Raw genomic sequence first — 21,785 nt, forward strand, 5'->3', positions numbered from 1 at the left:
AAAAACAAAAACAGACATTTCATTCATTAATAGACAGCTGGGAGACACAAACCAAAGCTCTAACGAGTAAGTATTTCTGAAGTTGGAAGCATGAAGCAGACACGGATTCACTCATAATTATTACTTCTTTCTTCAAACCATCTCTTGACATTTATTCACTGGTAACTATTTGAGGGCTCCTTTGTGTACCCCCCAAAAGTGGAGGAGACAGACCTTAATGCTACAATTTCAATACAGAGCAGTCATTGCTAAACTAGAAAGAGAAGACAGAGTGGGCAGAGAGAAGCGAGTGAGTGCTTCTGGAGAATGGGGAAGCAGAAAAAAAGATTTATCTAGAAGCGGTGTCACCTGAACTGGGCCTTAGCACCTACGTATGTCCATTTCAGCCAGAGGGAACAGTTAGGCGGAGGCAGGTGAGGAAGGCCTCGATGAAAGCTAGAATGTACAGTTCTGGAGTCTTCTGAAGGGAGGCTGTGGGCGTGCGTGAGGTTGTCAGAGATCAGTGTACGGTGAGAGCAGAATCTGTAATAGGTGGCTTTTGGGTGTCTGCTCGCTGGTACCGATCCTTTCCTTTGTGAAGCGCTAGGTTTACACTACTAGACAAGTTGATAGGAGCAGGAATGGAAACTGGCTATTGCCATCTGGACTGAAATAAAGACATTAGCCCAAGTTGGTTCAATGAAATTCCCTGTTTCCAAAGTTTTGTAATGGGTACACAGAGATTGCACTGCTAGCTTCTGATGAGACTAGAACTGTGAATGCGACCAGTGAGATGGCCTTGTTCTAGAAAAGCAGATGAAGCCAGCCTACGTGGTATGGTGGTGACGAGGGCTGGGGATGAAGTAAAGCAGAGGGTACTACATGGCTTCATACGGATTGAGAGTAGCCGCTAGGGTTCCTGAAGCTTAAATATAATTCCCTGTAATAAAAACACACCAGTCTTACTTCAATCTGTGGACACTGACCAACCTGAACAAGTCTGCTCCCTCCATTTTTCCACCAAGAGTTTCACAGCCTTTGGAGTTTAACACCAATAGTCCCAATAAATGACTTACATGGCATACGATTTCTATTCCCCTTATCACAATGGCCATCTGTTTTTCCCTCGGACATGTTCCTGCTTGTAAGGAGCATATGAAAGTATCATGCTCAGAATCGAGCATGGCTTGATTAGTACAGAACAAAGAGGGGTCTATTCTCCCCATTCTCTATTATGTTTTTAATAAATGCAAATTGGGCTTGTCAACTTTAGGGCAGCTGTAATGTATTTGTCAAAGTATATACTCTATGAGTGCATAAAACATAGTGGATTAATATTATTTATCAGTCCTGAGTATGTGGTAACTCAAACTTCTCAGTCTTTTTCTCATGTTTTGTTGCTAAGCTGCATCATTAACATCCTGCAATGGTGAGCTGGGTCTTGGCGCCAAATACAATACTTTATTTATCACCTCATTTGAGTCATCTTGATGTTCCTGCCTATTAAGCTTTCCCTTTTAGCTTTGGGTCATCAATAGAAGCCCACAACCCATATTCCACATCTGTACTTCCAGCTTTTATACAAAACTGGTGAGGATTGAGCTAGTCTTTTGATCTAAGGCAGGTCATTTTTCTATGTATCAAAAAGTAATATAGTAAGTATAGTGATTTTTCATATTAACATTTGTTTTATTTTTTAGTTCCATTTTTATATTTAAACTTTTCCCCAGTTTTGAGACATAATTGACACACAGTATTGTATCAGTTGAAGGTATATAGCATAATGATTTCACTTACATATATTGTGAAATCATTGCCACAAGTATAATGATGAAGAGGATGAGGTATGAAGTCAAACTGTCTGAGTTCAAATCTCAGCTTTTAATGTATGGCCTACTACCTTAGTTTCCTCATCTGTAAAATGGGGATAACAATAGTACTTATATCACAAGGCTGCTATGAGGATTGAGTTAATACATGTAATGTGCTTAGTGCTGAGAACAGTAAATACATGTAAAGTACCAGGCACATAGTAAATGCTCAATAAATGTAAGCTATTATTATCACTATTATCATATCATCACCATTTTATCTCAGGATACCCATCAGTAAAAAGAAGACACTGAGAAAAACTCCGATGAGGACAAAATAGAATGTATGAGAAAGTGTCCCAAATATTCTGAAGTTCAGGGTGGTAATTCACCCGAGTGAGCTTCTAACTCTTGCCTGCCTGGGACCTACTGGGTTTGCCTACTGGGTAAGCTACTGTAAGAAAAGCACCTTCGTATAGTAGCGTCACATCTCTGACTCTCCTCAGCAGCCTGGATGCTCCCCTTCACATCGACCTAAGCTTTTGGAGATTACTGATTGGGTTAGAGAACTGAACGTTTATTTATTGACCTTTTGTAGTAAATTACCTTTGATGGTTTTTGTTTGTTTATATTTACTGTAATTATAAAGTCAAAGCAAAAGCAACCCCAGCTTTGCATCACAGCTAGTCACTATTTTAGCTGTGTGACAATCTCTCTGAGCTTCAGTTTCCTCATCTACAAAAACAAAAAAGATAAAAATATTCATTTTACAGGATTGTTGTGAGAATGAAGAGATTAAAATACGTAAAAGACTTAAAGAGTACTAGAAATGAACATGTGGATCAACAAATTTGTTTGTATTTTATTATGATTGTGGTTATTATTTCTCCATCGAGGGGTTATAGCTCTTCTTAGAAATATCTTCCACGATTTTGAGTTTAATTTACAGGCCCCCATCAGAGCAGTGAAAATTCACACAGTGCAATTATACTATATAGTTAAACCAGAGTTGTCAAAATATCCTTAGGAAATACGTGTACACAAAATTGTCTTTGGGTTTATTCCAAAGAGACTCCCAGGGACTTTCATTAGTTTATCTTCCAACTGTTAAAATCTTGCGCTTCCATCATCAGACAATTAGAAGTTGGTCTGGCCCCTGAATGTTTCGAGGATCAGGATATTACAGGCTTTGAGGGTTGATGTGCTTGTTCCGTATCTCAGGCACTTGTGATTTCTTTGAACACTTGGTCCCGACTTATGCAATCATTAAGTTTCAGATTCAGAGGGGGCTTAAGAAATACACAAGTTCCTAATCCTCACATTACAGATGAAGAAACTGAGTTCAGAGATTTAAAGTAACTTGCAGGTTTGTGTAAATAACCTCTACAGTAGAGCTGCCTCTGTAGTTCATTTGCCTTTAAATGACCTATGTTTCTATAATACTCAATAGGTGCTATTATGGATCAGATAAGTTTGTATACCAAACTCTCGATTACAGTAAACTGATGGCTCTTTCTAGAACTTGGGAACACTGTGGATTCACCATGAGTGTTTAGGTGTTCAAGGCAACTCTGAAATTTTAATATCAGAAGTGAATACAGATGGGCCCTTAGAAACCCTATATAGCTTTCACACTGAACCTCTTAAAATACTATCGTCATGTGCCTCTTAACGACAGGGATACGTTCTGAGAAAGCGTCGTCAGGCGATTTCAATGTTGTGCAAACATCAGAGTGCAACCTAGATGGTTCAGCCTGCTACACACCTAGGCTGTATGGTACGGCCTGTTGCTCTAGGCTACAAGCCTGTACAACGTATTACTGTACACAACCACATGAGATTAAATCAAACACAAGACAAAATGATGCAATCAAGATACATAATAAACAAGAGATGTATGAGGTTGCTGCCACTGTAACACAACACACTGTTTTACAGCAAACTTCTTTTCTAAGTGAAAGAGTACGCTCTAAAGTAACAATAAAAACTATAGTGAATACATAAACCAGTGACATAGTTGTTTATTGTCAAGTATCACGTACCACGTACTGTACAATTGCATGTGCTGTACTTTTACAGGACGGGCAGCACAGTAGGTCTGTTTACACCAGCATCACCACAAACCGTGAGTTGCATCACGACATTGTAATGGCTATGACATCGTTACACAGTCAGAATTTCTCAGTTCCATTGTAATCTTATGGGACCACCATCCACCGTATATGCAGTCCGTCACTGACCAAAATGTCACCGTTAGGCGCATGGCTGTATACGGAAACGCTTTGTGGACTAGCATTTTGTTTTAATATCTGTCCTGCTGGACCTATCCATGAAGTCTCATAAAGGGAAAGTACTCAGGAATGTTTGCTTGGATGGATGAAATAAATTGGACAAGCATCTGAATTTTCTCCTTTTTAAAACACTTTCCTTCCTTGGCTTCCAAAATACCACTCTCCTGGTTTTCCTCCTTTCTCTCAAATCACTAGTTTCTCAGTCTCTTTTATTAAGTACTCTTTGGAATTCCTGAATGTTGTCGTATCCCCAGGGGTTAGTCCCTCGGCCTCTTTTCTACCAATATTCTCTCTTTAGATGACTTCAGCCTTCCACCGATATTGTGATAATTCAACAGTGTGTATTTAATCAAAAAACCTCCCTTCAGCTCCAGACTGCTACATCCACATTGCCTATTTAACATTCCATTTGGCTTTCTGACAGGCAGCTCAAACTTACCAAAGTCAAACATAATTCTAGATTCTACTCCTATTTTCTATATCAACATGTTTCTTGGATAATCTCCCCCCATCTTTCTAACTGAAACCTCTATCCATTAGTTGTTCAAGCCTAAAATCTAGGAGTTATTCCTAACCCTTCTTTTATATTCTGTTATCCAAACCATCAGCAAACCCTATCAATTCTCCCTCTAAAACAGATCTCAAATCTATTCTCGACCTCTACGACGACCAGCCCTCATTTAAGCTACCATCCATCATCTCTCACCTGGACGACCATGCAGTCTTCCGACGGTCCTTACTTCCCTACAATTTTCCAATCCATTCTACAGTGCAGTCAAGGGCATCTTTAAAAATTCTCCTGTTCAAAACACTCTAATTACTTCCTCTTGCAAATGAAATAAAATCTATGGCCTATATGTAGCCCTCTGTGGATATGCTCTGGCCTAATTCTCTGAGCTCATCTGATCTAGCTTTCCTCTGCTCACTATGCCACACACTAGAAATAATCTTTTCTCTTGTGAAAGAGCAATTTATATCTAGAAAGAAGGTAACAGAGCACTGAATCACAACACAGCAATTCAGTTGCTGAGCATTCCTAAATCTCGCACAACACTGGAATTGTGAGACAACCCTGTACGACAAAGTACAGGCTGGGTATTAAAGAAAAAGGCTGAGAGTTGTAAAAGATTTGAGACCTAAACTATGAGTTTACAATTACCTGGAAATATAAGCAAACCACTTCAATAACTAGAAATTGTATCCTGTTTCCATCTTCAGTCATTGAAGAGTTGTGAAGAAAACTCGCCTAAAGAAGGGCCTATGCCCTTCTTTAGAGAGAATAAAGGACTCTCAAAATTCAATAATAAAAAAACACCCCAATTTAAAAATTAAAATAACTCAGACACCTCACCAAAGAGGATATGAGGCTGGCAAAGCACAAGAAAAGACGTTCAACATTATTAGCCATTAGAGAAATGAGAGACCACTATGTATCAGAATGGCTGAAATTTTCAAATGGTAATTACAAGTGATGATGAAGATCTAGACCAGGGGTGTCCAAAAAGCGGCCCGCGGGCCAACTGCAGCCCGCAATCCATTGTTAATTAGCCCGCAGCAAATTCCAAAAATATATTTAGTTTACTTAAATAAACCAAGTGAGGCAATACGTACTTCACCTCCAGTGAGTGGCCCGGCTGTTTGTGTATTTTACCACGTATGGCCCTTGGTGAAAAACGTTGAAAAAAGTTTGGACACCCCTGAGCTAGGGCATTGCAAATAAGAATGTAAAATGATACAACCACTATGGAAACTAGTTTGGCAGACTCTTACAAAGCTAAACCTATACTTACCAGATGACCCATCAAGTCCACTCCCAGGTATTTACCACAGAAAAATGGTAACTTAGGTTCACACACAAACTTATACATGAATATTTATAGCACGCTCAATTCATATTCACCCCAAACTGGAAATAAACTAAATGTCCTTCAAGAGGTGAAGGGATCAACAAATATACAATGGATCAGTACTCATCAATTAAAAAAAGCATGAAATATTGATAAGTAACAATTTGGATGAATCTCAGGCATGATAGTGAGTGAAAGCAGCCAGCTACAAAAGGTTACATACTGTATGATTCTATTCAAGTAACATGGTCAGAAAGATAAAATTATAGTAGCAGAGAACAGATCAGTGGCTGTGAGGGGGTTAGGAGTAAGGTGAGGGTATGACCACAAAGGCACCGCATAAGGGACTTTCAGGGGTTAGTGAAACTGTTCTGTATCTTGCTTTTAGTGGTGGTTACACAAATCTATATTCAAAGAACTGCACACCCCCTCAGAACCCCTCAATTTTACAGTATGTTAATTTTAACATGAAATAAAAAATGAAAGCACCTAACACAACCTATCTAACATTAGTATAATGCTTTGGTCACTAAGTCATCAACTATTTCACTAGGATCTAAGTAAAACTACAATGATTATCTCAGTAAAAACATACACAACTTGCCCTAGAAAACCAAAAGAAACTTTTAGTCTAAACTAGTGAAAAAGTCTGGGTAAGTAAGACATTAAGACTATTTCTCCATTCATTAAAAAAGTACAACAGACTGCATCTCTGTCTGGAACGTTCTCCCAGACCAGAGGACCCTGAGGCAGAGTGTTTACCTTAGAACCATGTAACCAAGCCTCTCCCTCTGTAGTGCCTGACAATGTCTAACAGGTGAAGTAAGCCTGCTGCATGCTCTCCCTAAACCCAGCAGCGGAGTCCAGGCCTCTAGCTCCGAGGCGGACTTGTGTTCTTCGAGCAAGTCCACTAAGCTCTTCCACATAGGATTTGCAAGGGGAGAACTAACAGGAACATGAAGAAGGCCCTCTTCTGCTCAACGGGGGTGGGGCATCCGTTCACAGACCAAAGCTTTCTCTGGGGTTTCCCTTGCATCCAGAACTAACAATCTTTCTGTCCTAGATGAGCCTTGTAAGTCACCCCGACCCTGTCAGTTGATTTTATATTGTCATGCTTTTGTTTATGCTCCTCCTCCTTCTGCCTGGGAGACCCTTTCTCACTTACCAGCCTGACAAACATCGCCCAATCTCTCACGATGCTTTCCTGAGAGCCTAAACAGGAATGAGCACTTCCACCACTACACAACGTCTGTACCCTCCAGGATTGCTACCACTGTGCCTCCAACGCCTTGTTGCACTCGCTGTTTATATTTATCTCCTCTACTAGCGTATGCAGTAGCCTTCCTTTACCTTGTTACAAACTGCCAGGTACTACAGAGGGGGAGGCCTTGGTTAAATGGTTCTAAGTTATACATTCTGCCTAAGGGCCATCTGTGCTCTGGGGGAATTTCCAAACAGAGATGGGGTCTGTTGTATTTTTTTTAATGAATGGATGTATTAAATTATTGAATGCATACTCCACAGAGCAGGGAAAGATTCTTATTTTTTCTGTATCCCTAATATATAGCAAGCACAGAGCAACCACTAGTGACTGTCAGTTGAATCAATGAATGGTGTAGCTTCTCTACTTGCAAATCACAGTGCCCAATTTACAAGAACTCTAGAAGACAAATTAGTGGGCCAGCCCAGAAACCTTGCGCCAGTGCTCAAGGTTTAGTACTCAGCTCCTTAGGTCCCTGCCCAGCTCTCCGGTCCGGGTGAAAGAGAGACCGATTAGCATGCTTTAAGTGAAACCGTATGTTCTAGGGGGGTGGAAAATGTAGCTGCCACCCTGCCTTACCAAAAGGCCACTTTCTCCAGAATTCTGATCAGGTTTAGAAGAATGGGCCAGAACACTGACATGTACATTACTGGAGATTCCCACCCTATTGGCCAAAAAGTGCTTTTGTTAACTACCTCCACGTGCAAAACTATGTTCAGAATAAGTGCGGGAGTCTCTGCATCCATCACTAAGACCACAAATTATGAAACTTAAACAGCGCATCTGAGCACTCTTCCACACATTACACTCTTATGGTTTTACTAACATCGCCATCAGAACCCAAGGGTTCTGCTTCCCCGAGGCACTGGAGCAGAACTTTCATAAAACTGCCACTCCTGCCCCCTCTCCTCAGACACCCTAGACATTCACTATTCTTTTACTTTAGTGAGATTAATGGTTGGTGGATATAAAGAACAAGGAAACTGAGTCCAAATATATTTCAACGTATGGCATGTGAACTTTTCATACTAAAACTGTTCTACAGTAGGTAGTTTATCTCTAGTATCAGGTTGGTAAGCTCATGGCAAGGGTTTTAGTGTACGTGATTCTGTGGTGCCGAGAGAGAATTATTTCTATGCATTTGAAAGGAACCTGGAATCCTAACAGTACAATGTGATGATCAGTTTCTTAAAGTACCATTTTAATACAAGTTATGGTTAGAACAATGGACAGATGGATTATACCCAGTGACAGGGAAAGATGCTGATTGTGGCACATCATCACCCCTCTCCTAGCCCGCCCCCAATCAAATAAAAGAGGTCAGGACGGTAGATTTTCTTGTCAGCAGCAATTAACAACTATCTCACGGCAAACGTAAAAAGCAAAAGCCATGACTGCATCTTAGTGTACATGTACACATACGACAATAATAACGACAATAGCCAAGACTTCAAGACTAGCACCTACTGGGTGCCACGCTTTTCATTTATACATCTCTTCGTTCCACACTGACTCATGTGCACATGTGTTGGGATTAAATGGCCACTGTGATGGTGTTTATTTTTTTCTTTTTTAAAGTCCCAAACATCCATTTGTTGTAGAGTGGTTATTCAATAAACTGTAATTAACATTTAATAAGTGATCCATAACTTAGCTCCTTGGAAAAGCAAAGCTAGGTTGCTGTAGCCATCATACTGAGGAAACATGCTGTAACCTCATCAAAGGAAAAATTTTTGCTAACAGTGAATAGGATGCTAACAGAGACCCAAAGAAATGAGGTTTAGAGTTTCTGCACACCTTTACCAACTGCAACCCAGGACTCTAATATTACTATGTTAAGAAAAACACTTGAATATTTTATTTTGCATCCATACATCGGCAAGAGCAAAAACGTTTTAAGACATGCTTGTCGATGGTGGGAGATTGAAAATGTCAAAGTAGATAAATACTGTGTGTGCTTCCTTCCTTGAACACATTAAAATTATAACTAAATTATAGAACAATCAACCTGGAGTACCACCTAAAGTCTGGCTGAACAGAAGTTTTATAACTAAGATTATAAAGAAGCCACATCGAGACTAGTAGGAGGGGCGGAGACACAAAATGGCCCCAAACCTTTCTGTGGCAGTTGAGAATCGGAGGAGATATCTCAGCCACAGAGGTTCCCCTGGGGGCAGCCGGATGGCTCAGTTGGTTAGAGCGCAAGCTCTGAACAACAGGGTTGCTGGTTTGATTCCCACATGGGCCAGGGAGCTGCACCCTCCACAGCTACGACTGTGAATGCCAGCTCTCCCTGGAGCTGGGCTGCCGTGAGCAGCTGGAGGTTGGCATAAGTTGCCGTGGGCTGCCATGAGCGGCTGGCAGCCAGCATGAGTGGCCAGCAGCCGGCGAGAGCTGCCGTGAGCTGCTGTGAGCGGCTGACTGACGACTGGTGAGCCCAGGAGAGCACAAGGCTCATAATACCAGCATGGGCCAGGGAGCTGTGTCCTACACAACTAGACTGAGAAACAATGGCTTGAACTGTAGTCGGGGGTGGGACGGGAAGTGGAAGAAGTGGGGTAAAAAAGTTTCCCCTGGAGGAGCGAGGGAACCCAGCCCCACACCAGGCTCCCAGGCCAGAGAACTGGTGCCGGGAAGAGGAGCCCCCACAACACGTGGCTGTGAAAAACAGTGGGGATTCCAACCATCCAGGAGGGAGAGAAGGCTGCGGGGGAACCCAGATGTCATCTTAAGTGGCCCATGCACAGACTCTCTCACTCCCAGGCACTTGCCTCTAGGCTCTGGTGGATGGTTGGTGATTCGGGGGTATAGGAAGCATGGGGGTGGAGGGGCGGGGTGGGCAGACTGAGGTGTGTGGCTTTTGGACAAGAGCTGGAGGACAGTCACCATTTTCCCTGTGTGGGATCTTCCTTTCATGAACCCAGCAGGCAGGTGCCATTTTCCTGGTTGAGCCCTCCCCAATACAGCCAAATCTGAATCTGATTGGCCTGGTGAGCTCCAATGGGACCCTGCCCCACCCACTCCCACAACACTGGAGGCACTTTCTCCCGAGCCACCAGCCCCATCCACATTGCACTCTTTCTGGGAAAACTATTGGAGTCCACAGGCCCCAGGCAGGCAGCAACTGGCCTCAGTGTGCTCTGAGACTTTTGCTGAGTAGCTTCAGGCTCAGCATTGGCACCAAACCAGATTCTACATTAACCTGGTGACCACAACTCTTCCCACTCTAGTGACTCCCTGAGACCCTGCCTCATCCAATTTGTGTACCACACGAGGCTTTATCAGTGGCTGAACCTGATGGGAGCTGGCAGACCACAGCAGGCCTCAGAATGTCCTGGCTTTTTGCACAACTACCCTAGGCCTGGTACTGATGGCAGCTGTCCAACATTCAAAATGTGGCAGCTCCCACGTGCCTCCATGTTTAGCACAGGCAGCGAACAACCTGGGGTCACTTTGTAGCTCCTACCAGGTAGTCCCTGGCCTGTCACAGGCAGTGAGTGACCTGCACCTGCACGAGAGCCCCTCCCAAGAGGCCCCAGAACCAATATACTTGGAGGTTGGCTTCAGACCACAGCAGAGCACTGCTGAATTAGCCCCACGAACAGCACACAAAATGGGCAGTCCAACAGGCAACTGAGCCTACTGGGGTGAATCCCACTTAGTGGTATAAGTCGCCCACACAAGAGCCCATAAGTTATGGACGTGGCCAAACCCCACAGCCAATGAGCCTGAGGGCCAATCCCACCCACTGTCATGCCAATAGCAATCAAGGCTCAACTATAATAGGAGGGCACATACAACCCACACAATGGACACTCGTGGAGCACCCGGAGCAGGTGACCAGGGAGACTGTGCCAGGGCACAAAAGGCACCTACTACCCTAAGGCTATTACCCAAGAATTGGAGAATTGCAGATCTACCTAACACACAGAAACAAACACAGAGAAGCAGCCAAAATGAGGAAACTATGAAATGCGTCCCAAATGAAAGAACAGGAAAAAAATCCAGAAAAAGAACTAAATGAAATGGAGGCAACAACCTCCAGAGATAGAGTTCAAAACAATGGTTATAAGGATGTTCAAGGAACTTAGTGAGAACTTCAACAAAGAAATAGCAAGCATAAAAAGTGGACACAGAACCCATAAAGAACTAGTCAGAAGTAAAGAATACAATAACTGACATCAAAAATGCACTGTAAGGAATCACCTGCAGACTAGATGAAGCAGAAGACTGAATCAGAGATTTGGTAGAAAAAATAATCCTAAGAAATGAGAGTTTAAGAGACCTCTGGGACAACATCACGTGTAACAACATTCACATCATAGGCTTGCCAGAAGGAGAAGAGAGAAAGCAAGGGATTGAGAACATATTTGAAGAAATAATGACTGAAAACTTTCCTAACCTGATGAAGGAAATAGACATACAAATCCAGGAAGTGCAGAGAGTCCCAATCAAGATGAACCCAAACAGGCCCACGCCTAGACACATTATAATTAAAAATGGCAAAGGTTAAAGACAAAGAGAGAATCCTAAAGGCAGTAAGAGAAAGGCAACCAGTAACTCATAGGGAGCTCCCATTAGACTGTCAGCTGATTTCTCAACAGAAACATTGCAGGCCAGAAGGGACTGGCACAAAATATTCAACGTGATGAAAAGCAAGGACCTACAACCAAGACTACTCTACCCAGCAAGGCTATCATTTAAAAGTGAAGGACAAATAAAGAGCTTCCAATACAATAAAAGCTAAAGGAGTTTATCACCACCAGACCAGTATTACAAGGAATATTAGAGGATCTTATTTAAGATGGAGGGGAGACGCTCCAATCAAAACACACAGGAGGGCTGAATGGATAAGAAAACAAAATCCTTATATATGCTGCCTACAAAAGACTCATTTCAGATTGAAAGATACACAGACATGGAAAGTAAAGGGATGGAAAAAGTTATTTCATGAAAATATAAATGAAACAAACAAAAAAGCTGGAGTAGCAATACTTACACCAGACAAAACAGACCTTAAAACAAAGGCTATACCAAGAGACCAACAGGGACCCAGTAATCCCACTTCTGGGTATTTATCCAAAGAAATCCAAAATGCTACTTCAAGGGAACCTGTACATCCACATGTTCATTGCAGCATTGTTTATAATGGCCAAGATGTGGAGGCAGCCTGGGTGTTCGTCGATGGAAGAATGAATAAAGAGGAGGTGGTGCATATATACAACGGAATATTGCTCAGCCATGAAAGGAAATGGGTTCTTGCCGTCTGCGGCAGTATGGATGGACCTGGAAGGTACTTCGCTGAGTGGAGTGTCAGACAGAGAAAAACATGCAATGCGATTGCACTTACATATGGATTTTAAAGAACAAAATAACAACAAAAAAACAGAAACAAACTCAGATATAGAAAATATTTTGATGGTTGCCAGATGGGAGGGAGTTTGAGAGTATGGATGAAAAAGGGGAAGGGATTAAGTACAAATTGGTTGTTAAAAAGTTATGGGGATGCAGGGTATAGCATAAGGAATATAGTCAATAATATTGTAATAACTATGTATGATGTCAGAGGGGTACTAGATTTGTTGGAGTGAGATGGGAGGGGGTTGGGAGCAGGGTGGAAAAGGTGAAGAGATTAAGTACAAATTGGAAGTTACAAAACTGTCATGGGGATGTAAAGTGAAGCATAGGGAATATAGTCAATTACACTGTAATAACTAGGTATAGTTCCACATGAGTACTAGACTAATTGGAGAATCACTTCTTAAATTCTATAAATGTCTAACCATGATGCTGTATACCTGAAATTAGTACAAAATAATACTGAATGTCAACTGTAATTGAAAAATTAAAAAAGAAGGGAAAAAGTGAAGGGGAATTTCGAGGCATAAAACAAGTAACTCATGGGGATGTAATATACAGCATAGGGAATATGGTCAATATTTGGACAGTGTGGTATGGTATCAGATGGTTGCTGGACTTATGGCGATCACGTCTTTAGGTATATAAATGTTGAATAACTACAGTGTACCCCTGAAACTAATATAATATTGTATGTTAGCTATATTTTTAATAAAAATATTTTTAAAAATTAAAAAAATAATCCTCCATAACAAAAAGTGCTTGTCACACATAGTGTAAAAAACAAAAACAAACAAAAAAACACTGAAGAAATATAGGACCCTAAAGTGAAATCAAATCCCACTACCAGTTTTAAATAACGCTTTGGTAGCCAAATATAACTCCTTTTTCCTGCAACTACCCTCAAAAACTCTCTTTTAAGTGATGAATAATTAATATCTATCAAGCAATATTAAAATTGATTTTTCCTCTTTCGTGCAAAAGCAGAGCTGTAGTTCAGGTAAGGAATTATATCTGATTTACCTGTGTTCCCAAGGCTTAGAACACAGTAAATGCTCAATGAATATTTGCTACATAAATTATAATTTTATACACAGAGATCAGAATGAGCCATTGATACAACCTCTGAACCCCTAGAAGACTGAAGGCTCAAAAATTAAGCCGAGAAATGATGAGCGTGCTAACAGTACTCTCAACTTGACCGCTTCATGGTAAAGCTTCTGCGAAAGGGCTATTAAGCATGGCCAGGGCAGTTGTCTTGACATCTATTTATTTACCGAAACACATGGAAGGAGATAAGAAAACTTGACTCCTTCTTTTCCTGATTATGATTTAACCTCTTCGCTCCCTTAGAGCCCATCCCCTCTTTTTCATGTAATTAAGACAATTAAGAGTCACTTAGGGGAAAAGCCACAAAGATTGCAGGGACCCACTTATTACTAATTATTTTCATCAGCCCACGAATAGCATAGCAATTCCTTGTAGGAGAAGGCTCAGCAGCTCACCTCCCTGTTGTACAGCATTTTTGAGGCTAAATTTCCAAAGGGCCCATCCCTGGTTGCTACCCACTGAACGGAGGCACTCCTTGGGGAGTTTTCTACGTGGAATATAAACAGCACCAGCCACAAGCTCACCCAAAAATCCTCTACTTTTCTTACCTCTCTAAATTTGCTACTTTTTAAAACTCATTCCAATTTCAAGACATGTTAAGCACGTGCTGGACACTGTAACAGAGGTTCTCTTATTTAGTTCCTATAGAAAACCCTGAGACTGGTATTACTATCCCGCTGTACATATGAGGAAACTGAGGCTCACAGAAGTCAAGAGACTTGGCCAAGTGACAGCCGGCTGCTCAGGTGCTTTCCCTAACACTGGGAATCCTGTAGCAAAGCAATGGATGCAGCCAAGTTTTTATGAGCCATCAGGACAGCAGGGGACGAGTCCTTCCCAGATAGACCAAGGGATCTGCTCAGAGGCCATGGAAGCAGTAGCAGGTTTTATTTTTGTTTTTGTTTGGTTTGGTTTCAATGGCTAAAAATCCTATAGGAATTCTGACTGGCCCCAAAGACAATCCACCGCGGCCCACCAGCCAGTTGACTTCTGACCTTCCATGCTTCTCATCCTAATGAATGCAAGGTCCTTGGATCACAGGGTGAGCATCAAGACCCAGTTCGAGTTAGCAATGACCTTTACATCTATCAGGCTTTTCAAGATATGTAAAACAGCTGTATGCTGGGAACGCCCCCAAACTGTCAACCTTGAAATATGAGTAGATGCATTTTTCCTAATTATGGTGTTTTTAGCAAGTCTTAGGGACATGACTTCCTATGTGTCTAAAAAATATTTGAAGAGTGGCTTATTTTTCAATTTCTTAAGGAAATTGCTGAGGTATGCAAAAAGAAGATTCTTACAAATGGACCGATTTCCTTGGCTTAAGAAGAAACCCCAGCAGCAGAGAAGACAGAGAAAAGAGAATGATCTGAGAAATTTGGGGGGAATGGAGAATGTTTGGCTTCCATACTTGTGCCTCTGATATCCTTTTGTTCTCCCACCTCATTGTATTAAGGATGCTAAATCAAACATGATTGCAGTGATGTTTGTGTGTGAAAATGACAAAAGCAATGGGCTAAAATCCCAACCTCATCGTGAACCCTGAAGACTTTTATGGCTTTTGCTTCACTAGGCCCTCCCCCTAAAAAGCACATTAAAGACCACATTGTCCAAAAGGGTCATGGTAGGTTTCATACCCTATTTTAATACAATGTATGTGGTAAATGAACTTCCAAGTTTTGTTACTAATATTTGTATCTCTCTGGAAAATGCCCATTAAAAGAACTGATTTCTTGGGTTAAATATTAATGCAGAATTATAATTTATCAGAAAGGCAAAACAATGGTATCAACAAGGCACTGTTTGTGATGATTAAATTAGATATTCTTTTTCTATATAATTTTCCCAAGAAAAGAGTGTAGATTTGAGATGGGTTAAGACTATCCATATGAAACAGCTATATACGATGTCAGAGGCGATGTCAGAGGCGTAGTAGACTTGGGGGGGTTAACACTTTGTGAGGGCTGTAAATGTATAATCTTTTGTATACCTGAAACTATATTACAAATTAAATTAAAAAAATATATCCACATGGTGGATATATTGTGAAGTGTCTTAAGTATTCTCTTGAGCCTCAAAACTGTCTGGAAGATATGTCGGGTCTCAACTCAAGAGGCATAAAATAAATTAAACATAGGGCTCACTTCAATTGCAGATCTTTCCTTACCTCACCCCCTCATTCCATTTGTATATTTGTAAGTCACATTATGGACCCCAGGTTTGTTTATGCATTTATTCCTGGAAGATTTCAAATTAGGAGGATATGAAAGGCTCTTTATAATTCCATTTTCCACAGCTGTTACCATCAGTTGTCACCAATACTTTGGGGGTTTAGTGGAAGAGAGGCGGGGATGACTCCATTACTCTTTCCAACTGCCATAAAGAATTTGCATCATAAAAGTACCTACTGAACTACTGCCTTAGTCTGTTGGAAAAGAATACAGTAAAACAGGAATGTTACAGCTGGGCTTGGAAAAGGGAAACTTGCAAAAAATGAAAATCTGGGCTGGAGTAAAAGAACAACAAACTTGGTAGTGCTTTTAAAATCCTACTTTCATTGGTGGAATGGTTAACTTTTCCAAGCTCAGGTATCTCTCTTTAACACCCATATAACATGCATTAAGATATGGCATGACTTCACAACTTAAGTACATTTTAAAGTAAGACCTATGAGTTTTCTGTATTTCTTGGCTGCAAGTTTGGTTTAAACGATCTCAAAATAACACACCAAGAGCATCTGTTTAGCTCAGTTGAACTTTCAAGAGCCAATACCAGCTGTTGGGGGAGGGGTTTCAAACATGTGTTACTCAAATCCCAACCAAATTTTGGTTTTTCATCCCCTTAACGATGCCTCCAACACCAACAGGGTAAAGCAAACATTAGAATCAAACAGAAAGAAGGGAAGGAAAAAATAAAGAATGAAAGAAGAAGAAAGATTACTCAATGCTTTCATGCGTATGACGAAGACCAAAATGATAACCCTCTCCAATTCAATACAGTATTAGCATGAGGACAAAGGGCGTTTAAAAATCAATTTGGAGTTATTTCTAGTGGGGACTGCCTGATCCTAGCAAGTGAGGAATGAGAATATTCCCATTAAAAGGGTACTCCTAAGTATTCTTTCTCCTTTAAGAGCAACCTGATTTTCACAAGGAATTCATCCGGTGGCATTGTTTTGGTTTTAGGTGTCTGTCCTGCCAGGCAGGGGCTGTGCACAGCGCTGCATCTATCTTGAAGTGTGCACAATGGCCTCTCTCGCGGTCGCTCTGTTATTGATCCTTACAGATGCTCCAAGGCCCTTCCCCCACCTTTCTCCAAATCCCAACCCCCCATTCTGAAAGAGAGCTTAAGAAATAAGACTTCCTGCCTAGCGACTGGCAGTGCTGAAAGACCAGATTGTGTGACTCCACAGATCAGGCCTGCCACAGTGAAAGCTTGAATAGAGTTAACCCTCTGTGAACTAAAACAAAACATTTGTATGCCCAGCTGTGACAAAGGTTAATTTAAATGGACAAGGGCCCAATATCCAAAACCAGGCAACGCTTTTTTACAGTAGCATTTTCACTGGTCTCTTTTGTAAGTAGTTTGATTTTGCTTTTTAAGCTTCCAAAGACCTCCTTCAGCTGGAGTAATTCATTTTGTTTTACTAGAATTTTACATGAAAGATTCAGGTAAAAATTTTAAGTCACTCCTTTATCAAAGTTCTTGTGTTTTAGCACCATAAATTATTTTCTGCCATTGAACAACTAAGAAAAATTCAAAGCTTCAGTACTTAGTTAAATAAGCACTGAGGGCGAACTTTCTGTTCAAATCTTTTTTCTCTTTCAGAACTTGTGGACTATATATCACTAAGAGGTTCAAGCTGGTTGGAAAAAAAAAGCCAAATGCTCCAGAGCGATCCTTGCCCAACTCATATAACCACTGCTCTGGCATCTCAGCCTATCCCTAAACTCCTGTTCCAATGGATCCAGAGCAAATCTTACACTACTCCTTTCTGGAAAAGCTAGTATTTCCAGAATAGTTTAACAAGGAATTTCTGTGCATATTGGGGGAAGGAGAGGAAGCTGTTTAAGATAAAAATAAATAAGTCAATAACAGGTCTTGCATGGAACTGATAATTTCTACAAACTTTCTTGTTCCTATTAATTTACAATAAAAACCAATGAGGTGATTCTGGCATATGAAGTGCTGGAAAAGACCACAGAAGGGAGTATTACTATAAAGAAGAACGTTATGAAAGGAGGTCCCACTTCCCTAGTTTGTGCATCCTCAGAATGAGAATGAAACTGCAAAGCTTGGCCTGTGGCAGATGTTAGCCGTGCTGCAAGGGGCTGGGAAACTTTCCCAGGACCGGCTATTTCATAGGTTAATGCCCTAGAAATTTACCAACTACCTCAAAGAGCCTGAAACTGGCTATAGCTCTGCAGTGCTTACCTGCAAGAAACCAAACTCTTAGACTCTATATTTTATAAACACAGCAAACAAATACAGCAAATCTTGAACACTTAGATTCATCGTCTAGCTGGGTTTTTTTTTTAGCTGTGTATGTTTTTCTTGGCCCAAATAATAACGTCCTGGGGCACTGGGGTTTCTCACACAAGTAGGAGACTACTTCCAAATATACAAATTGCAACACTAACTAGATGCTATTAATGAGAAGGGGGGGGGGGGGGGAGAGAGAGAGAGAGAGAGAGAGAGAGAGAGAGAGAGAGAGAGAGAGAGAGAGAGAGAGAGAAATATTACCCATTTTAAAAACAACCCACTTAAAAAGAAATTAGTAATGGCTTTAGTCTTATGCCGCAAACTGCAAAGTATCTAAGTTCCCCAAAGTGAATGAGGTTGCCTTATCTACGGCCTCATGACCCCAATACTACCTATAATTAACAGTACTAAATAAGGCTTTGGCAGATGGGGTGAACTGGATTAAGGAATTTAAAATATAAACAAATTCTGTCAAGAGGTAAACAGAACAGGTTTTCTTTTTAAATGTAAACTTTACCTAAGGATTGTGCAGTAAAATGAAGTTAAAATTTTTTTTCAAGTCACTATAAAATTTAAATCAAATTTTTTCCCCTTTTTTCCTGCTCCTTCTCTTAAAAACATCAACCACAACAATCAACTTGGTACAGTTTCCCACGATTTTCTCTACTCCAAACACTTGCAGCCAGTTGCTATGTCCATGAAAACTTGCTGGCTGAATTCTGCCAAGACACAAAAAAGGAATACATGCCTCCCTCCCCTCTCCTCCCCCCTCAAGGCTACTACTTGCTTTCAACCTTCAAAGAAAATTTCTAAACCTTCGATCTGGTCCCAGACTTAAACAGTCAGTTCCCTTACCTTCCCATGTCTCCATTTCATGCTTCTTGGAGTTTGTTGAGAAGTTCTTTTGCAGCCATGAAGAAACAGAGATTACAGGACAAGTCCAGCTTGATGACCACCCTTCCGATACTTGACCAATTTCTCTCTCTTAGCCGGGACTACGACAGTCATCCTTACAGGTCAGTTTACAAGCCGGTCATGTGATTAGAAAGTTCAGGCGCTAAGGTCACAACGTGTATGGAGTTCGTTTATTACCAAAGGTTATCTAAGTGGAACTGATAGACTTATTTTCTCTAGTTAACAATACACGCCTAGCACGTCTCTCTGAAAACTATAATGAGAATATTTAACGGGAAATACTCCTCTAGTCTTCTTTGAGCTGAGATTCTAAAATTAAAAGGGAACTTTTTAGAAAGACCTGGTTTTCATTTAATTTAAAAGAGTTCTAATATGTGGGGTTTTTCCCTCCCTTCTTTCTTTTAAGAGCTATTCTATACTACACTCTGGATTAGAAAATTTAGAGCTGAAACCTTTGGCATAAGGAAAAGAAAAAACAAAACCTCCAGGTTATGCATGTGTTTGCGGTGGGGGGAGGAGTGGGATTCCCTGCTTTTTGTCATTGTAACAAACAATGACAAGGCAAATTCTTCTGAGAAAATGAAAACTTAGAGCTCTGAGTTATTTGCAGGGTTCACTTTAATTCTGGCCCTTAATTTCCATGCTCTGGTTATACACACTAGCTTGAAATTATGTTATATACACTAGTTTGAGAAAGGAAACTAAAGGCTGCAAAATCCTTCTGGAAAGCACAGGTCAGAGATTCCATCCCCTGCCCCCAGCCAAATTCTTTAATCTTTAAGTAAGCTCCCTATTTCATTCTTTTAAAACTCCTAAGATCTTAAGCAATGGTTACGCTACGTCTCCTGATTTGTGAGCCGTACCACTAACACATGGCTGAGTGTGACACACCGGGTGTGCATGTACACTGCTCAAACCCTGCCACTGAGCTGCAGAGGCTGGCAAATCTGAGTCATATGCTAACGACACGTGATGTCAAACATCCAGCTATCCATTCAGGTACCAGAACACATAAGACGGCAAGTTCCACTGAGACGGTGGGATGATCCAAAGAGAGGCTGATTCCCGGGGATGCTTTTTAGTTGTACAAAGTGTTTCATGCTAGGAAATCTCCCTTTCTCTGTAGCCTTGGGAATAACTTAAAGGCCAGGCACATTTTACAGCAGTGTTCCAGAAAAAAAGGAGACACTTCTTGGGATAGGAGTGGAATCTGTCACTTGGAAGCTATGTAATTGAATGGCAAATATTGCTACCACTGTTACTAGAGGGCTTTTCCAACCAACAGAGCATTCGGGTCATCTTACAGAGTAAGGGCCTAAAGAGAAAGTGATTTAGAGGAGGAGAGACGGCTATAATTTATCTGCCTAAAAATAAATGCTCTGCCACTGCCACCACACACCTCACCCCAAACACAAACACATCAACCAGCTTTTCTACCCCACTCCCACCCACCCAGTCAAGAGATTAATATTTTTCTTCTCAATCCCTGTGGAAGTTAATGTAGCTCTTATAATTTTAGTAAAGTGACTATAAATAGAACGAGGGGGAAAGCTGCACAAGGGGAAAGCTCACCAGGAGAAAGTTATTCAACTGGGAACACTCATTCAAGAGGCAGCTCTGTCTCCCTGAAGGGTACTCGGTTACCTGACCTCAGTTCCTGCACACAACAGAGGTACAGTAAGATTCTTTGCTTTATGGAACCAGTCTTTGGAGGAGAAGATGAAATGGGAGCTATTAGTCTGGATCCTGGTATCATGACTGAAGCAGAGCCCTTGATTTTTAAGGATGGGTCTTAGCAATAATCCTTGATGTACTCATCTGAGAACAGATCTTTAACATAGTTTAAAAAGAACGGTAAGTATTATCTTTGTATACAGTCATATTTCTTCAGCGTCTTCAGTCCGCAGGTTTTTTGAGAGCCCTTTATAGTTTCTACTGAGAGGAAAGGGGAAGAGCATGACCGTGCACCTCATCGACCAGGTGAACACAAAAGACAACATTAAATCTTAACTAGGGCTCCCGGTAAGATTGTTAGGAACAATCGCAGGAGGAAAAAATCATTTTAAAAGAGTAAAGCATTCCTGGTATTTATGAGTAGGAAGAGGAGAAAAGAAGAAATCAGCAACATTTTCTACTTGCTAATATTAGCTTTGTAATGTAAAAAAAAAAAGTAGATGAACTAAATGCTACATTTAAGCAACATCTGCAGCATTTGCATACTGCATATCTAATAGGATTCAAAATTCGAGTCCAAATTATCAATGGCAAAATCTTGATAACTTTGCAAGAGACTGGTTCCACGTTTATTTGAAAGATGGAAAATCGAATCCCAAAGAAAGAAAGAGGCAGGAGTCATCAGACCAAATGAGGAAAAAAACTAAATATCCTAGTTCTTCATTTCTTCCATCACACCACATATTCTAGACAGAAAAAGAGCCTCTTTTCAGATGTTACTATTCAACATCTGTTTACTTGTATTTATTTACATGGATGCTTTCAAAAAAGACTGCAGATTTTGACGCTAAAGGGGGGATTCAAGATGTAATCCCTTCAGTGTAAAACAAAAGGTAGCAATTCCAGTGGCCACACAATCACTGGACATTTCAACCTCGTTTGTTTTTAAGCTTCAATGAAAGTCTGATGCAAAGTGAAAGCTAGTTGACCACTGATGGAGGAATACTAGTTAGGGAACCTCTATCCATTTTAGAAAACCAGAAATATGCAGAAAATG

At 40.9% G+C, this 21,785-nt stretch overlaps 1 protein-coding gene across 3 annotated transcripts in view; it reads right to left on the reverse strand.

The window, feature by feature from the left end:
• The window catches only part of NR6A1 (nuclear receptor subfamily 6 group A member 1), a 208,182-nt gene that overhangs the window by 54,164 nt on the left and 132,233 nt on the right, over nucleotides 1–21,785 (reverse strand). Inside the window, exon 1 of one of the 3 annotated variants that reach the window (XM_033123667.1) lies at nucleotides 18,995–19,114. The exons of the other annotated variants lie outside the window; for them this stretch is intronic. Coding sequence (XP_032979558.1) covers nucleotides 18,995–19,010 — 16 coding nt within the window. The 5' untranslated portion in view covers nucleotides 19,011–19,114. Of the gene's footprint in view, nucleotides 1–18,994; nucleotides 19,115–21,785 lie in introns of those variants that run through there. 3 annotated transcript variants of the gene reach the window in all.

This window comes from Rhinolophus ferrumequinum, chromosome 12, assembly GCF_004115265.2.
Source record: "Rhinolophus ferrumequinum isolate MPI-CBG mRhiFer1 chromosome 12, mRhiFer1_v1.p, whole genome shotgun sequence".
Classification (NCBI taxonomy): Eukaryota; Metazoa; Chordata; class Mammalia; order Chiroptera; family Rhinolophidae; genus Rhinolophus; species Rhinolophus ferrumequinum.